At 43.3% G+C, this 24656-nt stretch overlaps 1 protein-coding gene across 1 annotated transcript in view; it reads right to left on the bottom strand.

Moving 5' to 3' along the window:
• Nucleotides 1-24656, bottom strand: part of AKAP9 (A-kinase anchoring protein 9) — a 216736-nt gene that overhangs the window by 113439 nt on the left and 78641 nt on the right. Inside the window, exons 4-8 of the mRNA XM_075062343.1 lie at nt 10727-10780; nt 10111-10281; nt 6051-6206; nt 3682-3879; nt 691-3141 (exon numbers count right to left, since the gene is read on the bottom strand). Of these exons, the coding sequence (XP_074918444.1) occupies nt 691-3141; nt 3682-3879; nt 6051-6206; nt 10111-10281; nt 10727-10780 (3030 nt within the window). The remainder of the gene's footprint in view (nt 1-690; nt 3142-3681; nt 3880-6050; nt 6207-10110; nt 10282-10726; nt 10781-24656) is intronic.

The following is a 24656-nucleotide window of genomic DNA, read 5'->3' as shown; positions in this document are numbered from 1 at the left end:
ATTCACCTTCCATTTCTCCACTTCCCATCCAGAAAAATTAAATTGAGAGAACATTAATGTAGTGGCAGTGGGTTGTTAAAGGTTCTACATTTTGTTTTGCAAGTTTAATCTAACATAATTAGTGAGAAAGTATAGTGAATTGTCTGCATTCCTTCCTATTTTTTGTCTGAGTGGGTATACTGGAGAGCTGGAGAACTAATCATAAAAAAGGTAGAAGTGTCTTAATAATAATCAACTCTTTCCTGACCTCTCCAACAAAAATCTAGAAACATTAAAACTTTTACTTTCTTTGAGTAAGATAGGATGTTACAATTGTATTGAAGACAAAATGCAATAATTAGGTTTTGCTTCATAATAATTTAACTGATGGCAAAGAATTTACCAAAACTGAAAGCTTAATTTTAGTTTAATATTTTTTGCTGCTTTCACTAAATTTAGTATTTTAGTTCTTTTGATCTATTCATACATCCATTAAAAAGGAACCCCTTCACACACTCCTTGAGAATTCTTAAACATACAGCTATGAAATAGACCACTCCCATGACCCTCACCCCATTAACCACTAATCAACATATCCACAACAAAAGCCCAGAAGCAAAAGGCATATTTAAGATAAACATTAACTTGCATTAGTTTGCACAGATGTACTCCCGATAACTTTCTTTACCACACAGGTTTCTATAAACATACCTGTTCAGATTTTAATATATCGAGTTGCTGCTGAAGCTGATCGTTTTCATGCTGTGTCATGGCCAGTAGTGATGTTTCTCCTTCTAGTCTGTCAGTCATCTGGTGCAGATAATCCAACAGTGATTGCTGCTCTGGATTCAAAATTTGCTGAATTTCCTTGTCTGTTACATGATGATCTGAATCTTTACATAAACTCAGATTATCTTCTCTTACTTTTATTTCCTCACTAAGTTCATTGCTGGAATCAAATTTTAGATTCCTAGTTTCAGACACTGGTATAGCATCTGCTTGAGCTTTTTCGTCAGAGTATTTTGTCTTCTGTTCAAAAATGTTAACATTTTCTGTCTGACTGTGGCTAATTATGACTTCTAGTTTTTTACATTTTACTAAAACTTGTTCTTTCTCTTGTTTTAAAGATTTAACTTCTTCATTTAATTGACAAATTTCACTATGTTTTAACTTTAATTGTTCAGAAAGATCAGAAAGTCTCAAGGACAGTTCCTCTTTTTCACGCTGGGCTACCTCAAGCTTTTCCATAATTTCTGTAGTATCTTTCTCAACAAGTTCTCCAACTTCAAAAGTTTCTGCTCTGCATATTTTGTCTTCTTTAGAGCTTTCAGAGACTGAACTTTTAGTTTTCAATACAACCAGTTCATAGCTTTGTAAATGCTGAAGCTCTTCAGTCAGAGCCTTAAGCCTGGTTTTATATTCAGCTTCCTCTTTGTTTTTGCTCTCTTCTAAATCAGCTTTTATCTTTAGAAGACAAGCATATTCTTCCTGCAGCTCTTGATAACTAGCTTCAAAATTTTTCTCAGCAAATGAAAAAGTATTCTTTTGCCTTTCAATTTCTGCTTTGAGTTCAATGTCTTGTTTTATAAGCTGCTCATTTTCAGCCATTAGCTTTTCTATTCTTTTTTGTAGGTCAGGGTCTTCTGACTTAGAATTAATACTGTCTATGAAAATCAAATTTTCTTCTGAAGTTACCAAAATATGTTTTAATTTCTCCTCTAAAGCTCTATTTTCATCTTTAAGAAGGTTATTTTGTGTCTCAAGCTCTGTACATTTTTCTTGAAGGCTAACTTCTTTCTCTTTCATTTGTTTCTCCAACAATTCAGTTTTAAGTTGCAACTCTTGAACTTCTTGTTCAAGTGTACCCTTTTCTTTTTCTTCTTGCCTAAGAACATCAATCTCCTTTTGGAGTTCCTGTATTTGAAGAGTCATTTCTTCCGATTTAGAATTTACAACAGACTGCTGCAAATCTTTCAGCTTTGAAATCTCCAACAACAGCTGACTTTGCTTTGTTATTAAGTTGTCCTTTTCAAATTGCATAGATTCTATCTTTTGACTCATTTCATTTTGTGTTCCTTCTAATTGCTGTTTATAGTGTGTGGCCAAGTTATCTTTAAGAATTTCAATGTTTGTTCTGTGCTCTTGTTGTAAGTCTTCTCTAAGTTTGGACAGTTCTTCTTCATGACTAAACAGAAGCTGTGTCCTCAGTCTCTCTAATTCAGCTTCTTGAGATTCAGCCATTCTGTCCAAAACTTCATCCTTCTCTCTCTCTAGCATTTCAAGTTTTATTTTATAATTTGTGACTTCTGCCTCATGTTTTAATTCTAACTCTTTCCTGAGCTCAGATGCAGAAGCAAGCTGAGCTTTCAGATCTTCAATCATAAGCGCGTATTTATCTGCTTCATTTAATCTGCATTCTTTGTCCATTATGGTTTGCTTGGCTCTCTGAATCTGCTCTCTTGCAAAGGTCAGTTCTTGAAAAAGATCTTCAATTTGTGTTTGTTGAAGAGAATTTTCTGCTGAAATTTCTTCCAGTTGTTTTGACAAATCTTGCTTTATTTTTTCCTTCTGATAATTAGCATCTTGCAATTTCATATTCAATTCATTAATTGCAATATTCATTAAATGTACTTGATCTTCATTAATATTATCACTTGAACATGGATTTAAAGTTTTCTCCAGCTCTATTTTTTGTTGGGCAAGAAGTTCTTCAATTTCTAATGCATGTTGCTTAATTAACTCTTGCTTCATTTGTACAATCTGCTGCCCGTACATCTCATCTAATTCTGCCTGAAGTTGTGCCAGTCTCCTTTGTGTTTCTAATTCCATTCTTTGTATAATGTCAGTTTCAAATTGGCTGTCTTTATGGCATCGCTTCTGTAATTCTTCCACAGTACCCATTAACTGTTTTATTTCATCAGAACATTGTCTTTCTTTTTGTTTGCAGTTAGCCAGTTGTAGTCTCACATTATTGGCCTCTTGATTCTTTTGTACAATCTGTTCTTTTAATTCCTCAAGTGATTTACTGGCATCTGATAATTTTTCCTTCACCTGAAATGCATTTTTTTCTTCTTCTATTATTTTTGCTTTCAGCTCTCCAATTAGTGCTTCTTTTTCTTGTAGTTTTTTATTAGAATCTTCTCTTTCATTTTTGTGTTTCTCCTTTAAAAAGCAAAAACATGCTATATTTTAACATTTGGCATCTCAAATATTTGAATGTTTTTAACCTTTGAATATTATACTTAAAATTTCTTCTTTAAAGCATCATGTTACTCTGTAACCATTTCTAAAATTAGATCTAAACCATTTGCTACTCAATTTCAATAATTTTCTCTGCATTGGGAATAAATTATAGTTCAAGATCACTTTAATTTTTCCAGTGCTTCATCTGCATTTCAAAAATGTTTGGCTTAGTTAGTTGAAAGCTATTCTTATAGAATTAGTTTCCTATACAAACTACTTTTCTTCAGAAATTAGAAGTTATAAAGGGAAATATACACAAGAATAACATTTACAATGTGGGGGAAGGTGCAGATGCAGTACAGCACAGTACAGTACAGCAGATGCATCCGATGTAGTGGGTTTTAGCCCACGAAAGCTTATGCTCCAATAAATTTGTTAGTCTCTAAGGTGCCACAAGTACTTCTCGTTCTTTTAACATCAAGTCAATAGTAACAGGTATCAGTTTAGTAAGAAACCTACCATTTCATAGATACTGATTTGGTCTTGCAGAAGTGTAATTTGTACTTCAAATTCTTTATTCTTTTTTTGGTAATTCTTTAGTAGATATTCTTGTTCTTCTAGCTGTTGCTGATGTGTAAGGATCTGTTGTTTGGCTTGCAATAAATCCGCAGCTGTACTACTATGGCTGGTATTCCTTAAGGCTTCACTTGCCTGTAACTTACTCATAAAAAAAACATATGCAGGTCAGAGTTTTCTAAACCAGCAATCCTCCCATTTGCTCAGTTTATCTATAAGCAGGGAAAGACTGTTTGAAATCTGTTTGTCACACTGTCTTCTCTTTTAGTAGCAATGCAATGGTGTTCATCATGTTGGAATAGCCAGAAAATTATTCTTTCAAGCTCAGTATTACATTGCTGCTGCTTCCCCCCATAGTCATCAGGGGAGAGATCTTGGACGACTGCTAGGGATGCAACACAAGGCCCAGAAGGGATGGGCGATGCCAATATACTTGTGTGGTAAAAGGGGTGACTGCCCCTCCATCTCAAGTCGACTGCCTTCCCATTGGCTGGGGATGAGTGATCTGGCTAGCTGATTGGCTCTTGTGTGCCCTCTCATCCATATTTATACTCTCCTGGGCTTTTCAACAGCCTTTTGTTCCTGTTAGTTGCCCTGCCCTCCCCCATCCTCTTAGTTGTATAGGAGTTGTGTTTTTTAGGATGTTGCATGTGTCACTGATCACCCGTTTTGGGATCGTGAAGGAATTTTTTCCATTGGATCAAATTAGCCTATGTCTACTGGGTTTTTTTCACTTTCTTTGTAGCATCATGGAAGCACAGTTGGGTTGTATGCAATAGACTTTAAGATTTAATATTAGGAAAGGAATGACTGTTTAGCTTGTCACAACATGTGGCCAGTGCAAATAAAGGTTAAAAGGGCCAGTTCCCACAGGTAAATGAAATTCAGGATTTCATTGGTAGACCTTGGGCCTATAGGAGAAGGAGAGACCTGGAAGATTTTCAGATTGAGGTTCCCTCTTGGTAATCTCTGCTCTCTTCACTCAGGGGGATGCAGAGAGGATTTAAAATCAAACTGAATTCTAAAGGTAGGCCTGAACTACTGGTTGTATCAGGGGTTGGCAGCCTTTCAGAAGTGGTGTGCTGAGTCTTCATTTATTCACTCTAAGTTAAGGTTTTGTGTGCCAGTAACACATTTTAATGTTTTCAGAAGGTCTCTTTCTATAAATCTATAATATATAACTAAACTATTGTTGTAGGTAAAGTAAATAACATTTTTAAAACATTTAAGAAGCTTTATTTAAAATTAAATTAAAATGCAGAGCCCCCCGGACCAGCGGCCAGGACCCGGGCAGTGTGAGTGCCACTAAAAATCAGCTCACGTGCCGCCTTCGGGATATATTGCCGACCCCTGGGATATATGGTGGGAATGCTGTAACCCTGCATTGCAACCAATTAGACACCTGGTATGTGAGAGTGGTGGGTAGGCACAAAGTGCCTCTTCAGTATGTAAAATCAATATCATTGTGGCCTGCTGCTTAAATCCATCCCATACATCTGTTGTTCATTTGCACGCATATCTCAAAATATGTTTTATGGCCAACTAGCAAAGGACAGCAGTATATTAGGAAGTCACTTTGAAGTGATAATATGCCTTGCACCTGCAATTGTTAATTCTCAGAAATCAGTACGTGAAATACTGTAGATTCACAATGCCATGCTCGAAGCTTGTGGAAGTTACCTTTCAGTGTTCAACAGCTCAAAATATTAAAACATTCAACTGCAGCACAAATGAATAAGGATGAAGCCTCTGTGGCTAGCATTATACTAAATCATCAGTTCCTTTTTGAACAAATTAATATAAAAATATGTAACAAAAAGGAACAATGGAATAATCTTCAACTCCAGCAGAGAAAGGGGTGTGACTGAGCCTCTAGTAAGACTCTAGGGTGAAATCCTGAATCCAAATGAAGTCAATGGGAGTTTTGCCATTGATTTCAAAGATGACAGTATTTGACTCCTAATCTTTTGAGGACAGTTATTACAGGTACGTTTTCCTTTCTACAGTGGTTGCCATTAGAAAGCCAGTATTTACCAACAGTTACTATCGCACAATAAAAGTGAAACCACATTATTTCCTATTTTATTATAGGAAATGAGTGCGATATTCCAGATACTACAATGTGGTAACTGTTGGCAAATACTAACTCTTTTAATCACTGTAGATCCCTACTCTTGGGTCCAAATTTTCAAAAGTTTACATGGAAGAACACTGATTTTGTTTCTAAAGGAAGTAATACTTCATGGATTTTGTTATCCAAATTGACCCTCTTTCATCAAACCTGATGAAATATTGTTAGCAATAAAACTTACATGCTGAAACTGAATTTGCAGTTTCTGGCTTTGCTCAGTAAGCTCTAAAAATTCCCTCAGTGTTTCATCCTTTTCTTTCCGTGCTTGCTGTAGATTAGTAGTAAGCTGTGTGATAATATCATCTCTTTGTTTGATAGCAGTCTCAAATTCTTGAAGCTATGGAAGGTAAAGTTAGTGCAATTAGTGCAAGTCAAAATATCTATAAAAACATACTAAATTATTCTCACAAAATGGGAGTAAAAAAGTAAAATGTATTTAATGCATGACATCTCTATTCAAAAGTGCTTACAAATACCTATGGTAGCACTAATATTTTAGCAATAACTTTCATACTGTAAGTATTTAAAACTATTCAGACATAGGATATTGCTTTCTTCCTTAAGCAATTTCAACACAATTTCTCAACCCTTCCCCCCCCAATAAAATACTTTATTGAAGAATGTAATCTGGACTTTATATTGACAAGGTATTGCATCTTGATTAAACTTATCAGTTAGAATCTGAAACTAAGTTAAAACAGAAATTCTCTACAACATTCTTTGACATCAGTATGGAACGTGCAATAAATTGGGACTTCACAAGATAATAAGGAAATCAGATTAAACATTCAAGACTGATACATGGTATATAGCAGAGAGAAGCTTAGATGGACACTTGTACTAAAGAAAGGAAAAAGGACAAAAGTACTGTTAATGGAAATAAATTCCTTCAGAAGTGTTATAAGTACCTTTCAGCAGCACAGAATCATAGAATACCAGGGTTGGAAGGGACCTCAGGAGGTCATCATCTAGCCCAACCCCCTGTTCAAGAAGGACCAATCCCCAAATAAATCATCCCAGACACGGCTTTGTCATATATTTTATTAAATTCTGTAAACCATGAATTGTACATTATTATTAACTGACACTAATTTTCTATAAAAAAATTAAATTTCTTGTGGTTTACTTGAAAATTACTTAATTTATTTAAACTCTTCTTTCTAGACCCAGCAGAAGCGTTAAAATGTACATAATCTGTCAGTCAATATACATGTTCTTAAATCATTAATCTGCTCCTATATTATACTGTAAATTTAATTTTCTACACTCTTCTAAAGAATAAAAGCACCTACAGTTTATACAGGGAGATGTTCATTCCACTGACTTCAATGGCTTTGCAGCCATTTAAGTCAATGGTAAAGCGGGCACAGCATCTACCAGTTGAACGAAAACCAGAGCACCAATAGCAGCCATTTTGTTCCCCAGGTTAACTCAATTTTAAAATTATTTTTACAAAGAAAATCAAAATGAAGTGTTAGTTTCTGGCTTTTCATTAAACTTAGAAAATTAACATCAGAAAGTCAATGGAACTGTCTACATGGAACACTTTTCTTATAATGCTAGACTTTCACCTGTGCGCACCGAAGGAAAAATTTAGTCCTACTACATGATGCTTTTGTATTGTTCTCAAATGTTTTAGCTGAGGTTTAATTCATAGTGAAAAGGCATATTATTCAGTACTGATAGGAAAGCAAGTGGTTTTTTTAAAAACACACAGACCTACTCTCTATGAGCCGTTTGAGAGAACTGAATTCTGTTCATATCATCCTTTATTGCTTTGAGAAAAATAATCTGCTGAGTCTACTAAGGGCCTGATCTTGCAAAGTGCTAAGTGCTGTCAAATCCCATGTTGATAGATCAAGTCCTAAAACAGTTGTTTGTTTTTACACCTTCACTTTCCTGGATGATGCAATTGCTGGACAACCATCTTAATACATAAACATGCATAAATTGGGCAGTTATATATGCCAAGTCCTTGTACATACATAGGATCCTACCAAATTCATGGCCATGAAAAACACGTCATGACTGTGAAATCTGCTCTCCTCCCATGAAATCTGGTCTTGTGTTTGCTTTTACCCTATACTATACCGATTTCACAGGGGAGACTAGTGTTTTTCAAATTCGGGATCCTGATCCAAAAAGCAGTTGTGGAGGGGTTGCGGTATTGCCATCCTTACTTGTGCATTGTCTTCAGAGCTGGGTGGCTAGACAGTGGCGGCTGTTGGCCACATGCCCAGCTCTGAAGGCAGCTTCCTGCCAGCAACAGCACAGAAGTAAGGATGGCAATACCATACCATGCCACCCTTACTTCTGCAATGTGCCTTCAGAGCTGGATGGCTGGAAAGTGGCAGCTTCTGACTGAGAGCCCAGCTGTCCAGGCAGCAGCACAGAAGTAAGGGTGGCAATACCACACCATTCCATCCTTACTTCTGCGCTGCTGCTTACAGCAGCTCTTCCTGGGCTCCTGACCAGCAGTTGCCACTTTCCAGCTGCCCGGCTCTGAAGGCAGCGCCGCCACCAGAAGCAGTGCAGAAGTAAGGGTTGAGGTACCGCAACCCCACCATAATAACTTTGTGATCCCTCCACAACTCCTTTTTGGGTCGGGATCCTTACAAATACAACACTGTAAAATTTCACATTTAAATAGCTGAAAACACAAAATTTACAATTTTAAAAATTCTGTGACCATGAAATTGACCAAAATGGACTGTGAATTTGGTAGGCCCCTATAGATACATATGCCCAGAAAGCACGTTCAGCAAAATTAAATGAACAAAATGTATTCTTAAGGACTTTCATACTATTATCCAATCTGTTTTTAAATTAGTTTTTGTTTATTCAATTTGTCTTTTCTTGAATAGTAAAAAAAAAACATGACTGGCAATTGAAATTAAAACAGACGCATATTCAAATGGATTTTTTAGGAGGTTAGGAAAATAAAAGGTTTTTACAGGAGTTAAGGAAAGTATCTGTTGAAAGATATAATATATACTACAAAGCTACAGTAAATATAATTTAGTGTGACTGAAAAACGTTCATAAGAATTATTGTGCTACAAACTTAAGGATCTCACATAAAAAGGATATCTTAAAAAAAACAACAACAACAAACAAACCAGAGTTACGACTGTCTTATAAAACTTTAAATTATATATGTTCACTATCTTTTCTTTCACTGAAAAACACAGTGTTGGCAGCAACTAAACAGAAGGAATTATAACTCTTGTAAAATCCATCAAGCACAAATGGTACAAGATACAGTAAATAGGAACTAAGCATGAATTAAAATGTATCAGTACCATGGAAGATAAGTGGTCTTTCAAATCATTCACATGCACTGAAAGACAAAACAGTGATAACCTATCCCTTTTTTATTTATAGGGAATGCTACTTAGAAGAATATCCACATTTCACCAGAAAATTACATATCCCTTTTCATGGATTTGCTAAAATAAAAGGAAATCTTTAAAAAAACAAACAAAAAAATCCCACAGGGATGAATACAATTAAGACTACTTAGTTTAAAACATGTTTTGTAAACCATGGTCCAAAACCAAAATTCTATCTACAGTAGAAACTTATAAAACAAAGCAAAACATATGAGCACACGTGCAGTATACAAATCAACAAAAGGTCAAAGAAAAAAGAGACAAATGTGAAATAAAATACAGAGCATGAAAAATAAAACTATGCCTTAAATTTCACCAATAGTCCAAATTCAGCATGACGTAAGCTAACAAAAACCTAACAACTTTAGTAGGGGTACCACCTGCTTGTATGCCTGTCTGCAAACTCTGCAGACAAATGATCTTCTGGTTAAGTAGCTGCCTCAGGAATCTCAATTCTTTGGTAGGTGGAACTTGATACTCTGCTTGGTCTCTGAGAAGCAAGGGGGAAAAAACTGTACACTGCCATTGGACAATTAATGAGGAAGAATTAGAGCTTGTCTTGACGAAACCCATATATCCACTCTTCCACCCATAAGGCAAGCACTGCAACAGCTAAGCACAGAGTGAAAACGTTGGCCAGAGAATAAAAAGAAAGGTGAAACACACTGGAACTTCCTTTCAAGTAAAGATGATACATGCTGATGAAACCTCATTCTCTTTGGAACTAAACAAATTTCTGTATTCCACAGTCTCTGACTGGCTCTCTTTAACCATAAACACTTCCAGGTGACACTCAGCATGTGTGTGTGTAACCAAGTAGCAAACAGAAAGCAACATAAGGTAATTATACCTGTTGCAATCCTTCTGTACCATATGCTGCCCTCATTTCTTCTAGTTCTCTGTTTAGCTCTTCAATCTCTTGTTGTTTCCCAGCCAATTCATTCTCCATCATCTGTAGTCGTGTCTGAGAGTGCTGCATTTCATGCTCAGAATAAGTCTCTCCAACTCCAAATTCTTCTTCCTAAATCAATCCAAGTTCCTTAACAACCCAACACTTACATGTTTCCTCAAGATGAGCAGAGTCAAATTTTGAATTCTCTATCAAATACCAGGTTAGAACATTAAAATATAACATAGCATTTAGGAGCTTGTTGCCATGGTAACCTGCCTTGTTGGCATAATTTACACCTCAAGAGCACTGACATACAGTACTTCTGTGAATTCTGTATTAAAAGGCTAAGCTTTATACTAGAAGGAGTAATTTTTGTTTTTCCTAAAGTTTAAAAGAGGCAACATTATACGTATTAAGATGTCATGAAACAACAACAGAGCTAGATAACATAGCATACCACAGAATTTTTGTTAGTAAGCCAGGTAGTTTTGTTCAACCAAAATATTACTATACAAATTGCTTAAGGTTTTTAGTGCCGAACATTAGTAATATGATTTAATTTGTAATACTATACCCTGATTAACTCTGCTGATATAGCTGTTCTTGTTCCAAAACTGCAACCATTTACCTGTATAAAGACAATTTCTAGACACATTATAATTTAAGATGCAGCTTAAATTCTATAGTCCTTTCATTTGAGATGTATCTGTTTATTTTTGTAGACAAAACTTTGTGAGCAGAGAATAATCACTTCATTTGAAATGCACACAGTTAGTATATACTGTTCCAGAATCTGATTATTTTGTACAATTCAGATATACCGAATTGTATCAAACGTAGCAAGGATTATTATTTTGTAATTTAGAGTTCTAAGATTAATTAAACCTGGGCTGATGTCTTTAGGGTATAAACTGTATTAGAATTCTGATAAACAAAGAAAACAAGGAAATTCAGATTTAATGCTTCACATTTTAAACGTTATAATATTAAAAATCAGTAACAAAACATACAGTATGAGCAGAGTGAACAAATAATACATTTTAAACACAAAATATTTTGAGTACATATTTTAAAATAGTGAAGAGAGAAGCTCAGTAAAGAGTACCTTAAATTACTAAACTCCTCTCCTCATCCATTTTTTTTTCATGTGTGCATTTCATAATTTGCCATTACTAATCACTCTTCACTGGAACCAGAGTTGTTATATCATATTCTTGTAATCTGAAATAATTTCTTACATTGAAAAATGTACAAGAGACTTTGGATTTAAAATAAAATATCTGAAAATTATTTCTTCCCTTTCACGTACCTGCTGCTGTCACACGGTGCAGCGTCCATGAGAATTTTGGCTCTAGAGACCACATAAGTCAATAATGAAGAGACTCCAAAATTTTAAGTGGAACCCAAAAACAATACTTACGGATCAACAAGAAAATTGTAAGAAACAAACACAAAAATACATAGGGTTTTTACTCAGCAGGTCTTTTGACCCATGTGTAAAATGGTGTAACAAAAAACTGCCACATTCCTCTCAGAGCTCCTCTCCACATAAGAATCTGAAGTAGGGGTGAGGATTTTGGAGAAGGGAAGCTACTGTATATTTATAGAATTTCTGTTCCACCCAACGTCATCACTGTAGTGTTTAAGTAAAAAACAGTATAAAATCAGTGTTTAAGTAAAAAAATAGTAGGGAAATCTGCTTAGGAATTGTCTAGGCAGGGTAGGTCTTATTTACAATCTGAGGGCATCATGTCTGTGCAAACTCTAAAGTCTAACATCAAAATGCACTGGCATGCAAGGGATCAAAGTCTGACCCCCCAAGTTTGATTAAAGCAGTAGAGTATCAAAAATAACAATGCCTCATTGCTGAATGACATTTTGGTAGAGACACAGAGGGGTGCTAACTCGTTTTGCGGGGAGTCACGTCCAGACCTCCTCTACAATAAGTAAGGTCACCAAAACATAGTCTAAGTTTGAGAGGAAATGAATACTGTAAGATACTGTAAAAATCAGGGGATCCCAATAAACTCTTCTGCCCCCATATGGGCACAGCAGGTACTCTTAACTCTCCAGGGCAACTGACTGCCACTACATTCACCCAGCATTTGCACTGTAGCTACTACCATGAGGCCTTAGACCAGATTTGGGCTTCTGGTCCTATCACAATAATAGCAGATTAGTAGGAACAAAACATGAATGTAAACAAAACAAATGCTACTTTTCTTTTTCCTTTATGTACTCCAATTTCTATTGGCTCTTAAATTGATAAATAAAAACACTAGCTACCGAAGAGTTATACACCACATCTGCTGGATTGCCCACAGTGGTCCTCTGGTGTTGTGTATAATCTCTGTGCTTCTCCCATCCAATTCTCTGTGGAATCTATTATACTTTTTCTCTTTTGGCATGGTGCAAGGTGAAACCTAACAACGTTTTAATAAATTTCACTTGGTATTCCAAAGTGTAGACTGAGCACAATGAAGAATAGAAGCTGGAGAGATCTGGTGGGTGCGAAACAGGCATATTTTAGACATGGAAGAGTATTGTCTGTAGGAAAGCTGGCAGACGATTACAAGAATGTGCAAACACTGATTTTGAAATGTCATGTTTTAAAATAGATGATAAATTAATTTGTAATTTTGAAGGTCACAATCCTGCAAACGATTCAATGCTTGTGGACCTCGGTGCAAGGCTCAGTGATTTCAGTGGGTTTCCATGTGGGCATACAGGGTTGCCTACACAGGGCTCCCTACAACACTGCCATCTAAGTCCATATATATCATTGATTTGGAATCTTACAATTATAATCTTAGAATCTTACAATCTACTTTTGAAGTTTTGCAATGCCCCTTTAAGGCTGAAATGTTCTTAAATCACACTGGTGTGCCTAAGTACTGCAGCATATAATAAATGAAATCATCCATCTTTGGAGATCCTGGAAATATTGAGTAACAAGCACAGTTTTTAATCTTAGTTCTGAATTTTCCTGTTTTCATTATTATCTTAATATTTTCACAAGAAATATTCTCCAAACATAAAATCTCTTTTCGATTGTTTATAATCTATTGTGTAAAGGCAAATGAGCTTTAATTTATACTTTATTTTGTATTGTTTTAGCAAACAATGCATTTTTAAGCAAAAGCAGACTTAAATATCACAAAACTAACCAAGCAGCACCACTGAATATAGTGATTCATGACTACTGCCACGAGGGGTCAGCACAAATTTTTGGAGCCATTGCACTTTAATGTACAGTATAGTTATCACCATCAAGCTCCATAAAAAAGATTTTAGATCCTATAGACCTCAGAATCCCTGACATGCTACCACACAAACTGTAGCATCAATCTTCTGTATGGAGCTATTTCAATGCTATTAGAAAGATTTGTTTAGAAATTAAAAAATTGCTGTCCAATATAAATTATCAAGTTTACATGTCAAAGCATTGGCAATGTAGGACAAATTTTAATATATAAAAGAATAGCATATTATTGATTGACAGAAACTTTCAGGTCAGAAAACAAAAAAAACCCAAAGCCCTTAATTTCATTATACATGAGTTTCTATAAAAGCATCTGGAATGGGTAATGCACTTTTACTCCACATCTTTAGAAGAACTCATATTTATTTATTTTAAATAGTTCTTTATTCCAATGCAAGGATTAAGATATACATTTTATTCAGGAAATATTTCACTTTTATTGCCACATTATTATTCCATGAACACAGAGGTTTATAACATTAATACTGGCAGACAACATTGCTTGCAGCTTGCAATGTTGCTAACTGCTAATGGTCTCTTTTAACGGGTTCCTCTTTTAAACTAAATGAGAAAACACTTTGATTCTGAAAATATACACAAAGTGCTGAATCCTCAGCTTTCGCACTCGTATAATTTAGTGCTTTTTAGTTATCACATATTATAGCAACATCACAACGTATTGAGCACTCCAATAAGTTTTAGTCTGATTACTACAAAGAATTTATCTAAGATTCTAGCACTATAATAAGATAACCTTGGCAAAACCTGGCATTCATTCTTATTTTTAAACTGTGGATAGGCAGAAGATATTTCCTGTTCATTTCATATAAACAATTAGAATAAAGACTTAAGCCTAACAATAATATATGCACAACCTTTCAAATCTACAGAGACTTTAATAGTGATTTTTAAAAATACGTGATGGCTGTGTTACTTGATTTATTTTTCCATTATATAGTGCATTAGAAAAATTTCTTCATTTTAATGTTAAAGACTACCACTTACAATGTAATTAGTTTTTCCAATAACAAACTTATTTTCTTCATCTTCCTCAACAGTGATTAACAATATTCCTTAGGGTTTGAAAAAAAGAAAAAGGTTTTGGCTACTGTCTTTTAGTACTTCTTGTAGAAGTATGGAATACAAGTTTATATTTGGACGTACGGAGAAGCATCATCAAGAAAGATAAAAAACAGTGCTTGCTACTGGGAAAAGCTCAGCTTCCCCTTAGTCCTGAATTTGAACTGTAACCCTGACTTGATTACTAATCATCATCATTATTTAATTCTAAAGCCTACATAAGGTCTCATGCTAGTTTAAAATAAGTAATTTGTTACAAACAGCATATTCTGTATATATCCGTATTTTGGATTTGGTTACCATGCCCACAACTGTGGATTTGCACAGGAGACTGAAGGAAAGAGAAGACTTCATTTATAATAATAAAATTCCAGTACGACAAGAATGCTGATATCTGCAGTTACTGTTTCCCCCAACTTTGTTTAGGAAACTGTACTCTGTCATTACACAGAGCCATTATGAGCAATGTCCCTCAAAGAGGGATATATTTATTTGTCACTGGACTTCATCCAGTTTCCCGAGAGAATTAGGTAACAAACAAGAAACACATTGCTCACTTTGCCAGCTGTAATAAAACAAAAACTTTTAAATAATACTAGGTTAAAATATTCCACTTGAAAGTATGACTACTATTTTTTAGCATTATTTCTGTCTGAAAAAGTTTAAATAAACTTTTTTAAAAAATGAAGCAAAGCCTCTTTAAATAATCAGAAGAAGGAGGGGAAGCAAAGAATAAGTTGCGTACCACTACTAAGCTTATCACCAGCCTGTTCGAGTTGCCAAGCACCCCTGGCTCCGACCAACTTCAAATTAAATTGTAGGTGTTTAGCATTTCCAAACATAAGGTGCTACATGCCTGAAACAAAACTGAGTTCAAGATTCAGTCTCCAATTCCATACAAAATTTGTCCAGTCTATGCTATGGTATACAGAATTTAATTTTCCCTCACCTTTCAAAATTCTCATTGTTACAGATGGCTGCAGTTGTACATTAACGTAAATGAAATATATTTATTACTAAAAGTGTTATTATGGCTGACCTGAATATATGCTTGATGACAACTCAATGGAGTTCCTAAGACGTGTACACTGGTTCCAAGCTCTCATTGCAGTGACAAACTTCACTGACTTTTAACAATTAGAAGGAATGTACGGAAAAGCTGCACACCCTGCATCCTAACAATCATTGCTCGATTTTGCAAGCCAACCACCATTTGAACTGCATGCACAAGTTTCTGACTGTCTGCTTGTGGTCTGGAACAAAATTATTACCTCATGAGAAAAGGGAGGGGGTTCCTCTCACAGGAATGAGAACAAGAGTTCCTAGAAAAGCATAAGTTCATACAAAGTTTTTTTTTTCATTTTCATTTTCAAAGAGGTTGAAAAATGGGATTTTCTTTTAAAGTAGAGTTCAGAATGAGATCTGGTTACAATTCTACAATATTAGTCTTCTGTGGTCTTTGAAATTTAAAATACTATTAAAATCTCTAACATTAGCTGTAGATACTAAGGAGAACCTTTTGAATACCAAAAAAAAGAATACAGACCCACAAGGTGCTAGGCTAGATTGTAAACTCTTCAGCTCAGGGATTGTTTATTCACCTATCCTTCTACAGTGTGGATGCTACCATAGTCTAAATATTAAGTAACTAACCCATGCTCATCCATAATCATCATTCTTGTTGAGAATTTGAAAGTAGAAGGAAGCTTGGGTGAAAGTGATCATGAAATCATAGAGTTTGCAATTCCAAGGAAGGGTAGAAGGGAGTGCAGCAAAATAGAGACAATGGATTTCAGGAAGGCGGATTTTGGTAAGCTCAGAGAGCTGATAGGAAAGATCCCATAGGAATCAAGACTGAGGGGAAAAACAACTGAGGAGAGCTGGCAGTTTTTCAAAGGGACACTATTAAAGGCCCAAAAGCAAGCTATTCCGATGGGTAGGAAAGACACGAAATTAGTGGCAAAGCCACCCGCGGCTCAACCTGCCATCGAGATCTTGCATGACCTACAAATAAAAAGGAGTCATACCCAAGGAACAGGTCAAAGATTACAAAGGAAATGAATACTAGTCAAATACATGCAGGAAAATGCAGGGGCAAGATTAGAAAGGCCAAGGCACAAAATGAGCTCAACTAGCGTATTGGAATAACGGAACCAAGAACTTTTTATCATACATTGAAGAGAGAAGACCAAGCAGGGTAGGGCCCACTGCTCAGTGAGGAGGGAAGGCGCAACAGGAATATGGAACTGGCCAAGATGCTGTGAATGACCCTTCTTTGTTCTGGTCTTCACTGAGAAGTCTGAGGAATGTTCTAACATAGTGAATTGCTTATGGGAGGGGTAGGTTTGAAAAAAAAAAGAGCAATAAATCACTTAGAAAAGTTAGATGCCTGCAAGTCACTACGGCTGCAAATGAGAATGCATCCTAGAAACTCAAGAGTTATAGAGGAGTATCTTGGAGCCTCTCTACGCTATTATCTTTGGAAAGGCATCGGGAGAAGGGAGGAAGATATCCAAAGAACCGGAAGGGCAAATTATAGTGCCATTCAAAAGGGAAAATAAAAACAGGACTGACTACCAGAGCCACGTTGAGTTTCACTTCTGTGCAGGAGATAATGGGGAAGTAATTAGAAATCATCTGGCAAACACTCCTTTAATCTGGGTTTTTAACACGTAGATAATCGGCCGGCTTCTCATCGGGCCCAACCGCGCGAGAGCTTGAACCACGACGCATGATCTCGCGAGACTGAGAGAGAATCGGGGGCCCCTCGAGCACCGACCTAGCCTATAGACCTGTTGGCGGGTGCTGCCCGATGCATGACCGGGATCGAAGGCCCCGTTGGGGCCTCAAGATCTATAGGCACGCCCCAGGACGCAGTGGACCACTGACAGATATTATCGAGAGAGTTCTATGCGGTGAATGTTGGGCCTGCGTCGGCCGGACGCGGCTCAGCAGGACGCGAATGACCGAGAATCCACAAAGGGGCCAGGCCGACACGGCGTGACGGGCCACGCTTCCCACGACCCAGACGAGAGGCACCAGGAAACAAGGCCCCTAATCGGGCTGGCCTGCGAATGCAGATCCCGTGTAAGCGCGAGTTATCTTACGTGTATAGCCATCAGGCCTCATCGAGCGAGATTAACCAGTCGACTGAGGATTCGTCCCCCTTTCGGGACCGCAGCCTAGCCCAGACCGAGTGACCGGAATATTTCGGGGCCCATCAAGGGCGAGCAGCTGCCCTACGTTGCCAGCCCAGTGACCGAGCCCAGAGATGCTGGGCACTCGTTGGCGGGGGTGCCACAACAACGAGTGACCGAAGGTGCGGACACCCCATGGCACCAGAGCGCGCTGCCGTCAGACTGCAGATGACACGAGATCAGGGCCCCGTCGGGCTCAGGCCACCGCCAGACAACCGCAGTGAACCTGATGTCGGGACCCACTGTCGTGGCTGGGCGCTGGGCCCAGACTAGGACTTGAGTCATGGCCCCTCGTGCCGGGCGCTGCCCGCAACGCGGCTGGAACGCGCCCGTCGGCTGGGCATTGCCAGAGCCAACCGTGACGGAGGTGGGAAGTCGGGGCCCGTCGGAAACAAAGGCCGGCCAGACAGAGGCCTTGCCCCTGAAGAAAATCACGGGTGGGGAAACATGGTTTCCCCACTGTACGGTTGGGTGAACAGAGGCACGAGAAATAAGCATCCCCCTGGTTAGGCGCCCTGTTGTCTTGCAACCTGGGGTGCCATGGACCTGTGTCGCGAGGAGGGGTGTGAACATTCTCTGCCGCGTGCAGCTTGAGACTCCGCTCTCTCCTGCTTCCTGGTGCCCATGGCGGACACACCCCGCTCCCCCTCTTGTGGCCACGCTGAACACCGTATTCTGTCCGAGGGCACGCTGCCACTTGCTGCTCCCGGGCCGAGCGGAGACCGCCGGGGAGTCCTTGGCCGTATGCTTGAGCAGCCAACCTCACAGCAAAAGTGTGGCGTGGGCAACCTCGTGCCGGCTTTTTTTCTCTTCTTTTTCCGCTACCTGGCATGACCTTGACTGACTGCGCCAGCCCCTCAGTAGCTGGCCCCTCCATCCTGCTTCCCTCCCCTCCCGTCGCCCCGTGGCTTGAATTTGTTCCGCAACAGGGCGTGGCAATGGTGGAGGAGAACTGCCTAGCAGAGGGGAATTGGGGTGATCCCGCTTGTGTATGCACGGGACCGGGGGCGGCGCTGTTGTGTGCCCCCTGCCTGAGCCAGCCGCCGGCCCAGCCTGCACAAAGGGCATCCTGGATGTGGGAGAGGGCTGGGGAGGAGGGGGGGGCACCAGGGATTGTAATTTCCTCCGCGTGGAGCTGAGGGCAGGCACACCCGCCCGCGGCGCAGCAGCTTGTGGAACCTGTTGAGGACCCCACCCTTCCCCGCCCCCACAACCTCCTCCTCTCCCCGCTGAGCGCACTGAGGTTTTTTAATTTTTTCTCCTGGCCCCCAGGGTGTTTCTCCTCCTCTCAGGGTGGGAACTCGCACGAGAGGCGGAGATTTCTTAAATTGGATTCTTCTCCCCCCCACCCCGCTTGGCAAAATCCCGCAGTAGACAAACCGACGTGTGTGCGGGTCATGTGCTGCAGCACATGCATTGCAGCTGCGGACCTGGATCGTGCACACGTGACCATTCCGTAGTGCTCAGCCCACTTCTGGCCGTCATCATGCGCAATAGGATCCCCCGAGCATCCACGCACCTCTGACGAGGGCAGACACAACACCGTTCCCCCTGTGTGTGCAAGGGTTTCAATCGTGCCCCTGTGTGCACAGGCACAGCCTGGCATGCATAATGACCAGAAGCTGTGCCACGGACCATACATTCATATGCCTCCCCAGTGTGTAAGTAGGAAGCAGACGAGGTTAGTGAGGATCGCTGTGTTTCCTTCATGCACACCATGCATGGATGAGCAGACGTGTGCGTCACACACACACACACACCGCATGGCGAGCTGCAAAGCAGGCAAGGACATGCTAATACAGGCAGGGCAGGGTTTGAATGCCCTGCTCATCCCTCTGGCCCTTAACACAGAAGTGGCGAGAGGGGCCTCCCGGGGGGGAATGCAGAATGTAGGGCAACCCCCCCCCATAGCACCATCCTCTGCGCCTTGGGTGAGGGGTACAGAGGGGAAAGCCTAAGCTTAGGGAATCACGCTCTGGTAGCATCAGCTGCTCCCCTCTGTGCTGGGGCCACGGGGAACTCCCCAACGTGGCCTCCACCTCTGAGCTCCCGTGCAGGGGGGGAGGGCCCGCCACCCCCCTGCCTAGAGACAGCAGCTGGAGAGCGCCTTGGAATGTGGGTCGCACCACCCACTCCTGGGAAGTGCTGACGGTGCGATCCCACAAGCAGCGCCCCGGGGAGAAAGCCGGGACAGCCCTTGCCCCGAACACTGGAAGTTCCTTGGCCGCTGGATTCGGCTGCTAAGGATTGCCTGGAATTCAAACTGGGACCAGCCTACTCTCCTGTGGTTCTGCCCCCACACACTCCCCAGACAGTGCTTATACGGCCGGTCTCAGGAGCCATGCAACTCTGGTGAGCAAAAGGCGGAGGGGAAGGAAAGCCCTGCTAGGGCCTGGAGCAAGCGAAGGAGTTGTCTGACCGCCGGTTCAGGGGTGTCCCGTGGTTGGGTGGGGTTGAGGGTCAGGACTCTGGATTCGATCCCGGCTCTGGGGGCGCGTTCCCTTAGCCCAGTGGGGCCAGAGCGCAGCCATGTGGGGTCTAGTGCTGCCAAGTCACTGTGCAAGCCCTGCTCCGTGCCTGTAATCTCCACCACGGATGTGTGCCAGCTCCAGCCACTCCTGAGGGCGTTGGCACCTGGGTAGCAGCTGTTCCTGGCGCGTCCGCGGAAGGAAGGTGCCGGCCGAGGGCTTGCGAAGACAGCGCCGCGCTCAGGGAAGGCAGCAGCCAAGAACCTGTTGAAAGCAGCCCGCCCCGCCCCTCGGTGCAGCTGCTCGTCCTCCTGCTCTCCGCCGCCTGCGCCGTGCAACTCCTGCCAGGGCCCCGCAGCAGCTCGTTGCGAGGTCGCCCAAGAGGCGCGACCCGCGGCCCAGCCCACCTGCCTTGACTGGAGGGGGCAGGGTTCAAGCTGGCTGGCTGGACCATGCGGCCGTGTAGCAGTGTGCTCGGCTCCCAGGGAGGGAGGGAGCGTGTGAGCGCTGGAGCAAACGCTCAGCTTAGCGCAGGCAGCAGGCTGGGGAGAATGCTCCGTGAGGCTCCCGGCTGGGTCAAGTGATGATGACCTGAACCCAACGGCCCACTCGGCGCTGCTTGACTCCAGGCTTTGCGCTGCAGTGACGACCTGTCGAGCTGGAGCCCGGGCTCTGAGACCGCCAGCCGGGGAGGAGGTCTCGCGGACTCTGAGTCTCTCTGCTGCTTTTTTTCAGCCCGCGCTTGAGCCCCCGCGAACCGCTGCCCCAGTGTCACTGCGCTGGTGGCAGGGAGCTGTCTGCAAACAGCAGCACAGGTTGCTGCAGCTCCCACCCACTAGACCAACTGAGTCTCTGTCTGCCTCATGGGCATCCTATGGGGGGCCGCCCAATGCCACTTGGGCTCAGGGACCGGCCATTGGGTACCTGCAAGTGACAACCAGCCTTCATCCAGGCACCTCTGCACACTCTTTGGGTGCAGGCAGGCACCGGCCCTGTTTTGTAGATTGAAAAATCAAGCACGGAAGGTCCACGCCAATGGTGAGGCACATGGCGAAGACAAGGCATAACAGTGTGTGTGACTTGCCCAAGCCTGGCAAATAGTGGCGGTAAACTGGGAATGAACCAGGAGTCCCTTGACCTCCCCCCAGTCCAACCTGCTCTTCCAAAGCTAATATGGGCGCCAGAGAGTCCGGAGTGCTGGTGCCTGATATAATTCACTAACTCCTCTCCTGCTGACTCATCGGCCACCGGAATAGAACCCCAGCATCTCATGCACGACCAATATTTGATCTGCTGGTGGCTTCCAGACGTCATTTAAAGTCCCCGCGTGACATGAGGCAGGGAAAGCAAGCTGGCAACTCTGGCCCATGGCACTTTGCTGCCCCCGATCCTTGCGCAGCTGGAATGGAGAAAAATTGTGCCTGCCCCGAGGCCCCTTGGTGCAGACACAGGGCAGGGCGTAGGGTGCAGGCGTGAGAATCTTCCTCTCGGTCCTGGGGCGGAGGCCTGTGGAGTGGGTGGGATGTTCCCTCTCCCTGGTTCGTTCAGCCCTTCAATGCTCCCAGTGCAGGGAACCCGACTGTGGGGGCAAGGAAGCTGAGCCCCGGGTGCTCGTTACATGCGGATGCCGGGGGGTGGAGGAGCCTGGAGCTCATGGATCGGATGGGCGCTCAGAGCCAGAGAGAGCCGCACGGCAAACCCCCAGCCCTACGCCCCAAACGGCCTTTGCAAGCCGGCAGCCCAGTGGGGAGCCAACCAGGTGCTGGCCGAGTAAAGCCCCCATGTCCATCAGGAGCCCCTGCCTACTCCGCCGACCGGGGAGTTTGCACAAGAGCGGGCGAGTGTGCGCCGGGGTGCAGTGGCAATGGGGCCGGGATTCCGGAGCGAACCGCAATCGAGAGCAGGTGGCAGGAACTCCCAGTTCGGGGCCGCGAGAACTGCCTTTCCTGCCAGAACACCCCTCCTCCCAGCCAGACCCCGCAGCCCCCTGTCCGGGACCTTGTCCCCGGCGTTCCTCCGTCACGAGCAACGGGGAGCGGATAGCCGCGACCTGCCCCAGGCTCTCCCATGCTCCCCCAGCAGCGGCCGGAGGCACTTGGCATGTTGTCCCTCCTCTCCAGCTGGGGCGGGACCAGGACCCTTGGGCTCCATGAGCCAAGGGCCCGAGCCAAAGGCCAGAAGCTCCGGGGGCGGGGGGGGGGGGGGGGGCACACATGCTACCTGCCAGCCCTGGTGGCTAGACCTGTGCTGTGGGCAGGGGATGGGAAGAAAGGGGATCCCAGAGGCTGATTGGTTCCCCCAGGTGCCCACTCAGCACCCAACCACGGTGTCTTGGAATCCAGTGAGATCTCAGCTGCCGCACGCTGGCTTCCGCTGCGCTGCCTGCTCGAAGCCCCTCTGGGTTGTTTGCAAAAGTCTCGCTATCTCGGAGCGAAGAAAATTCTGCCCATCCCACAACCCGTCCAGGCCCTGGGTCCAGCACTCCTGCCTGCCCACCTTGGCAGGTGTAAGGAAAACTTGGTGACTGACCCATCTTTGCTCTCCTCCCCTCACCCCCCCAGTGCTCCCATCATTGTGTCCCCGAGGTGTCGACCGCATCTTTCCCTGCGCGGTCCTCCCTGGCCCCTGTGTGCAGGGTCGCAGGCGCCACGTCGCCGGGGCGTTAGCTGCCCACTCCCTGGGGCACTGATGTAGGCTACCAGCGTTTTCGGCACCCAGCCCCTCTTGGCCCAGATGCGGTTTCCGTCTCTTGGGGAAGGCTTCGGGCTTGGACCCTGCTCCTGCCCCCAGGGGAGGTTGCCCACCGGACCAGGAAGGTGATTCACAAGTAAGGGCAAGAGGGCATGCAGCAGCTCTCATCTGCTGTGGTTGTGAAACGGGAGGGTTTCGCACTTTCACCCAACCCTGGTCAGACCCCCCGTGGCAATTCAGCGTCCTGTGGGTTTCTTGTAAAGCCAGTGTTTGTCCTACCTCCTTGGTAGAGCTTCCTTCCTGTCAGAGGCCTTCATGCTTCCCCCTCTGAGGTGGCGAAACTTTGCAACAACCATGGGAGGTGGGAAACTGAGCACCGATAGGACAGTGACACAGCAACCAAGGGCAGAAGCGGACTAGCAACCGCATAGAAGTCCTCTTCCATTCCCCCCTCTGACCACTAGACCCACTCCCCTCTCAAAGCTGAGAGAGACCCCACGAAGTCTGTGCTTTTAGCCAGCGGCACCATCCTATGCAGCGCTGGGTCCACAGTGACGGTGACCCCGTGTCCAGGAGTCTCCCTGCTGTGTTTTGCTGCCTCTCTCCGAATGCTGCTCAGGCCTGGATCCCTTTTGAAAACAAAAGCCACATACCAAAGCACAAACGTTAAATGTCTAACGATCAGTGATTGGATTTAAATCCGCCCAACGCTTCTCATGCCTCAGGCCAAGCGCTCTCCTCCTCTCGCTGCACTACACACCCAACGATGAGCTGTTTATAACTGTCTGAAATCAAAAGTCCCAGGACAGAAAAAAAAAAGTTTTCTAGAAAATTAATTTTCCTGTTCTGGGTGTGGAATTGGCATTGTCAGGCAGAATCTCACAAAGCTGTGAGGAAGCGGAGATCTCCATGCGGGGAGGGGAAAGAGAGCGCGCATGTGTGTGTGATTTCATACTGTGTATTCTGTTACCCGCTACAAAACAGTTCAAATGTTGCAATTTCACTAGCTTCACGGGCCCCGGGCAAGTTTTAGTGCATCCTTTGCTTGAATGTTTTTCTCAGTTGCAACGCACACTTTACACCTGAACACTGACTCTCAAGAGATTTATGTCCCCCCAGCATGCCCCTTCCCGCTCCCTTCAAGCCTGACCTGACCCCATGCACCCTATGGAGTTAGCCCTGGCAGGGCATGGCGGACGGGTAGCCCTGGCGCCTCTGTAGGTCTTTACACAGGAGCATGCCTGGCAGCGTGTTGATTCAACAATAGTGTTCTGTGCCAGTAGATCTCGCCTGTCTTTGTGCGGAGGGGGATTGTAACTGCCAAGAACGTCAGCTCCCAGGAAGCACGAGACGATGCTGCGTGCTCTGGCTGAAACACCTCGCCCGGCGCAGTCCAGAAGCTGCAGAACCGCAGCATCCACCGTTGTCACACAGCCCGGTGAGGGTGCTGCGGGCGTTTTCTCCCTGCCAGGGTAGGCTGGGTCCCATGTTCTTTATGTCTCCATCCGCCCTGGCATCCTCCTTCCAAACCTGACTCCAAGCAGCCCAGCTGCTGCACCAAAATGCTTGATTCCCCAGCTGCATGTATCATGTGCTGGTTCCCCAGACAGCCACTGGTGGTGCACCTCCGGCACATGCCCACCCAGGCAAGGATGTGAATGCGACACAACAATGCTGTATGCAACTATGGAATATGCCACGCCCAGCCAGGACAGCGCATGCATGCAGCATGCTGATGTGCCGCCCACCAGGGACATGCATGCACGCATGCATAATGGTGTGCACAGCCCAGCCAGGAACGATGCG

Source organism: Chelonoidis abingdonii, chromosome 2, assembly GCF_003597395.2.
Source record: "Chelonoidis abingdonii isolate Lonesome George chromosome 2, CheloAbing_2.0, whole genome shotgun sequence".
In the NCBI taxonomy this organism is placed as follows: domain Eukaryota; kingdom Metazoa; phylum Chordata; order Testudines; family Testudinidae; genus Chelonoidis; species Chelonoidis abingdonii.
Note: the sequence above shows the minus strand (reverse complement) of the source record. Positions and strands in the feature narration are given on the sequence as shown.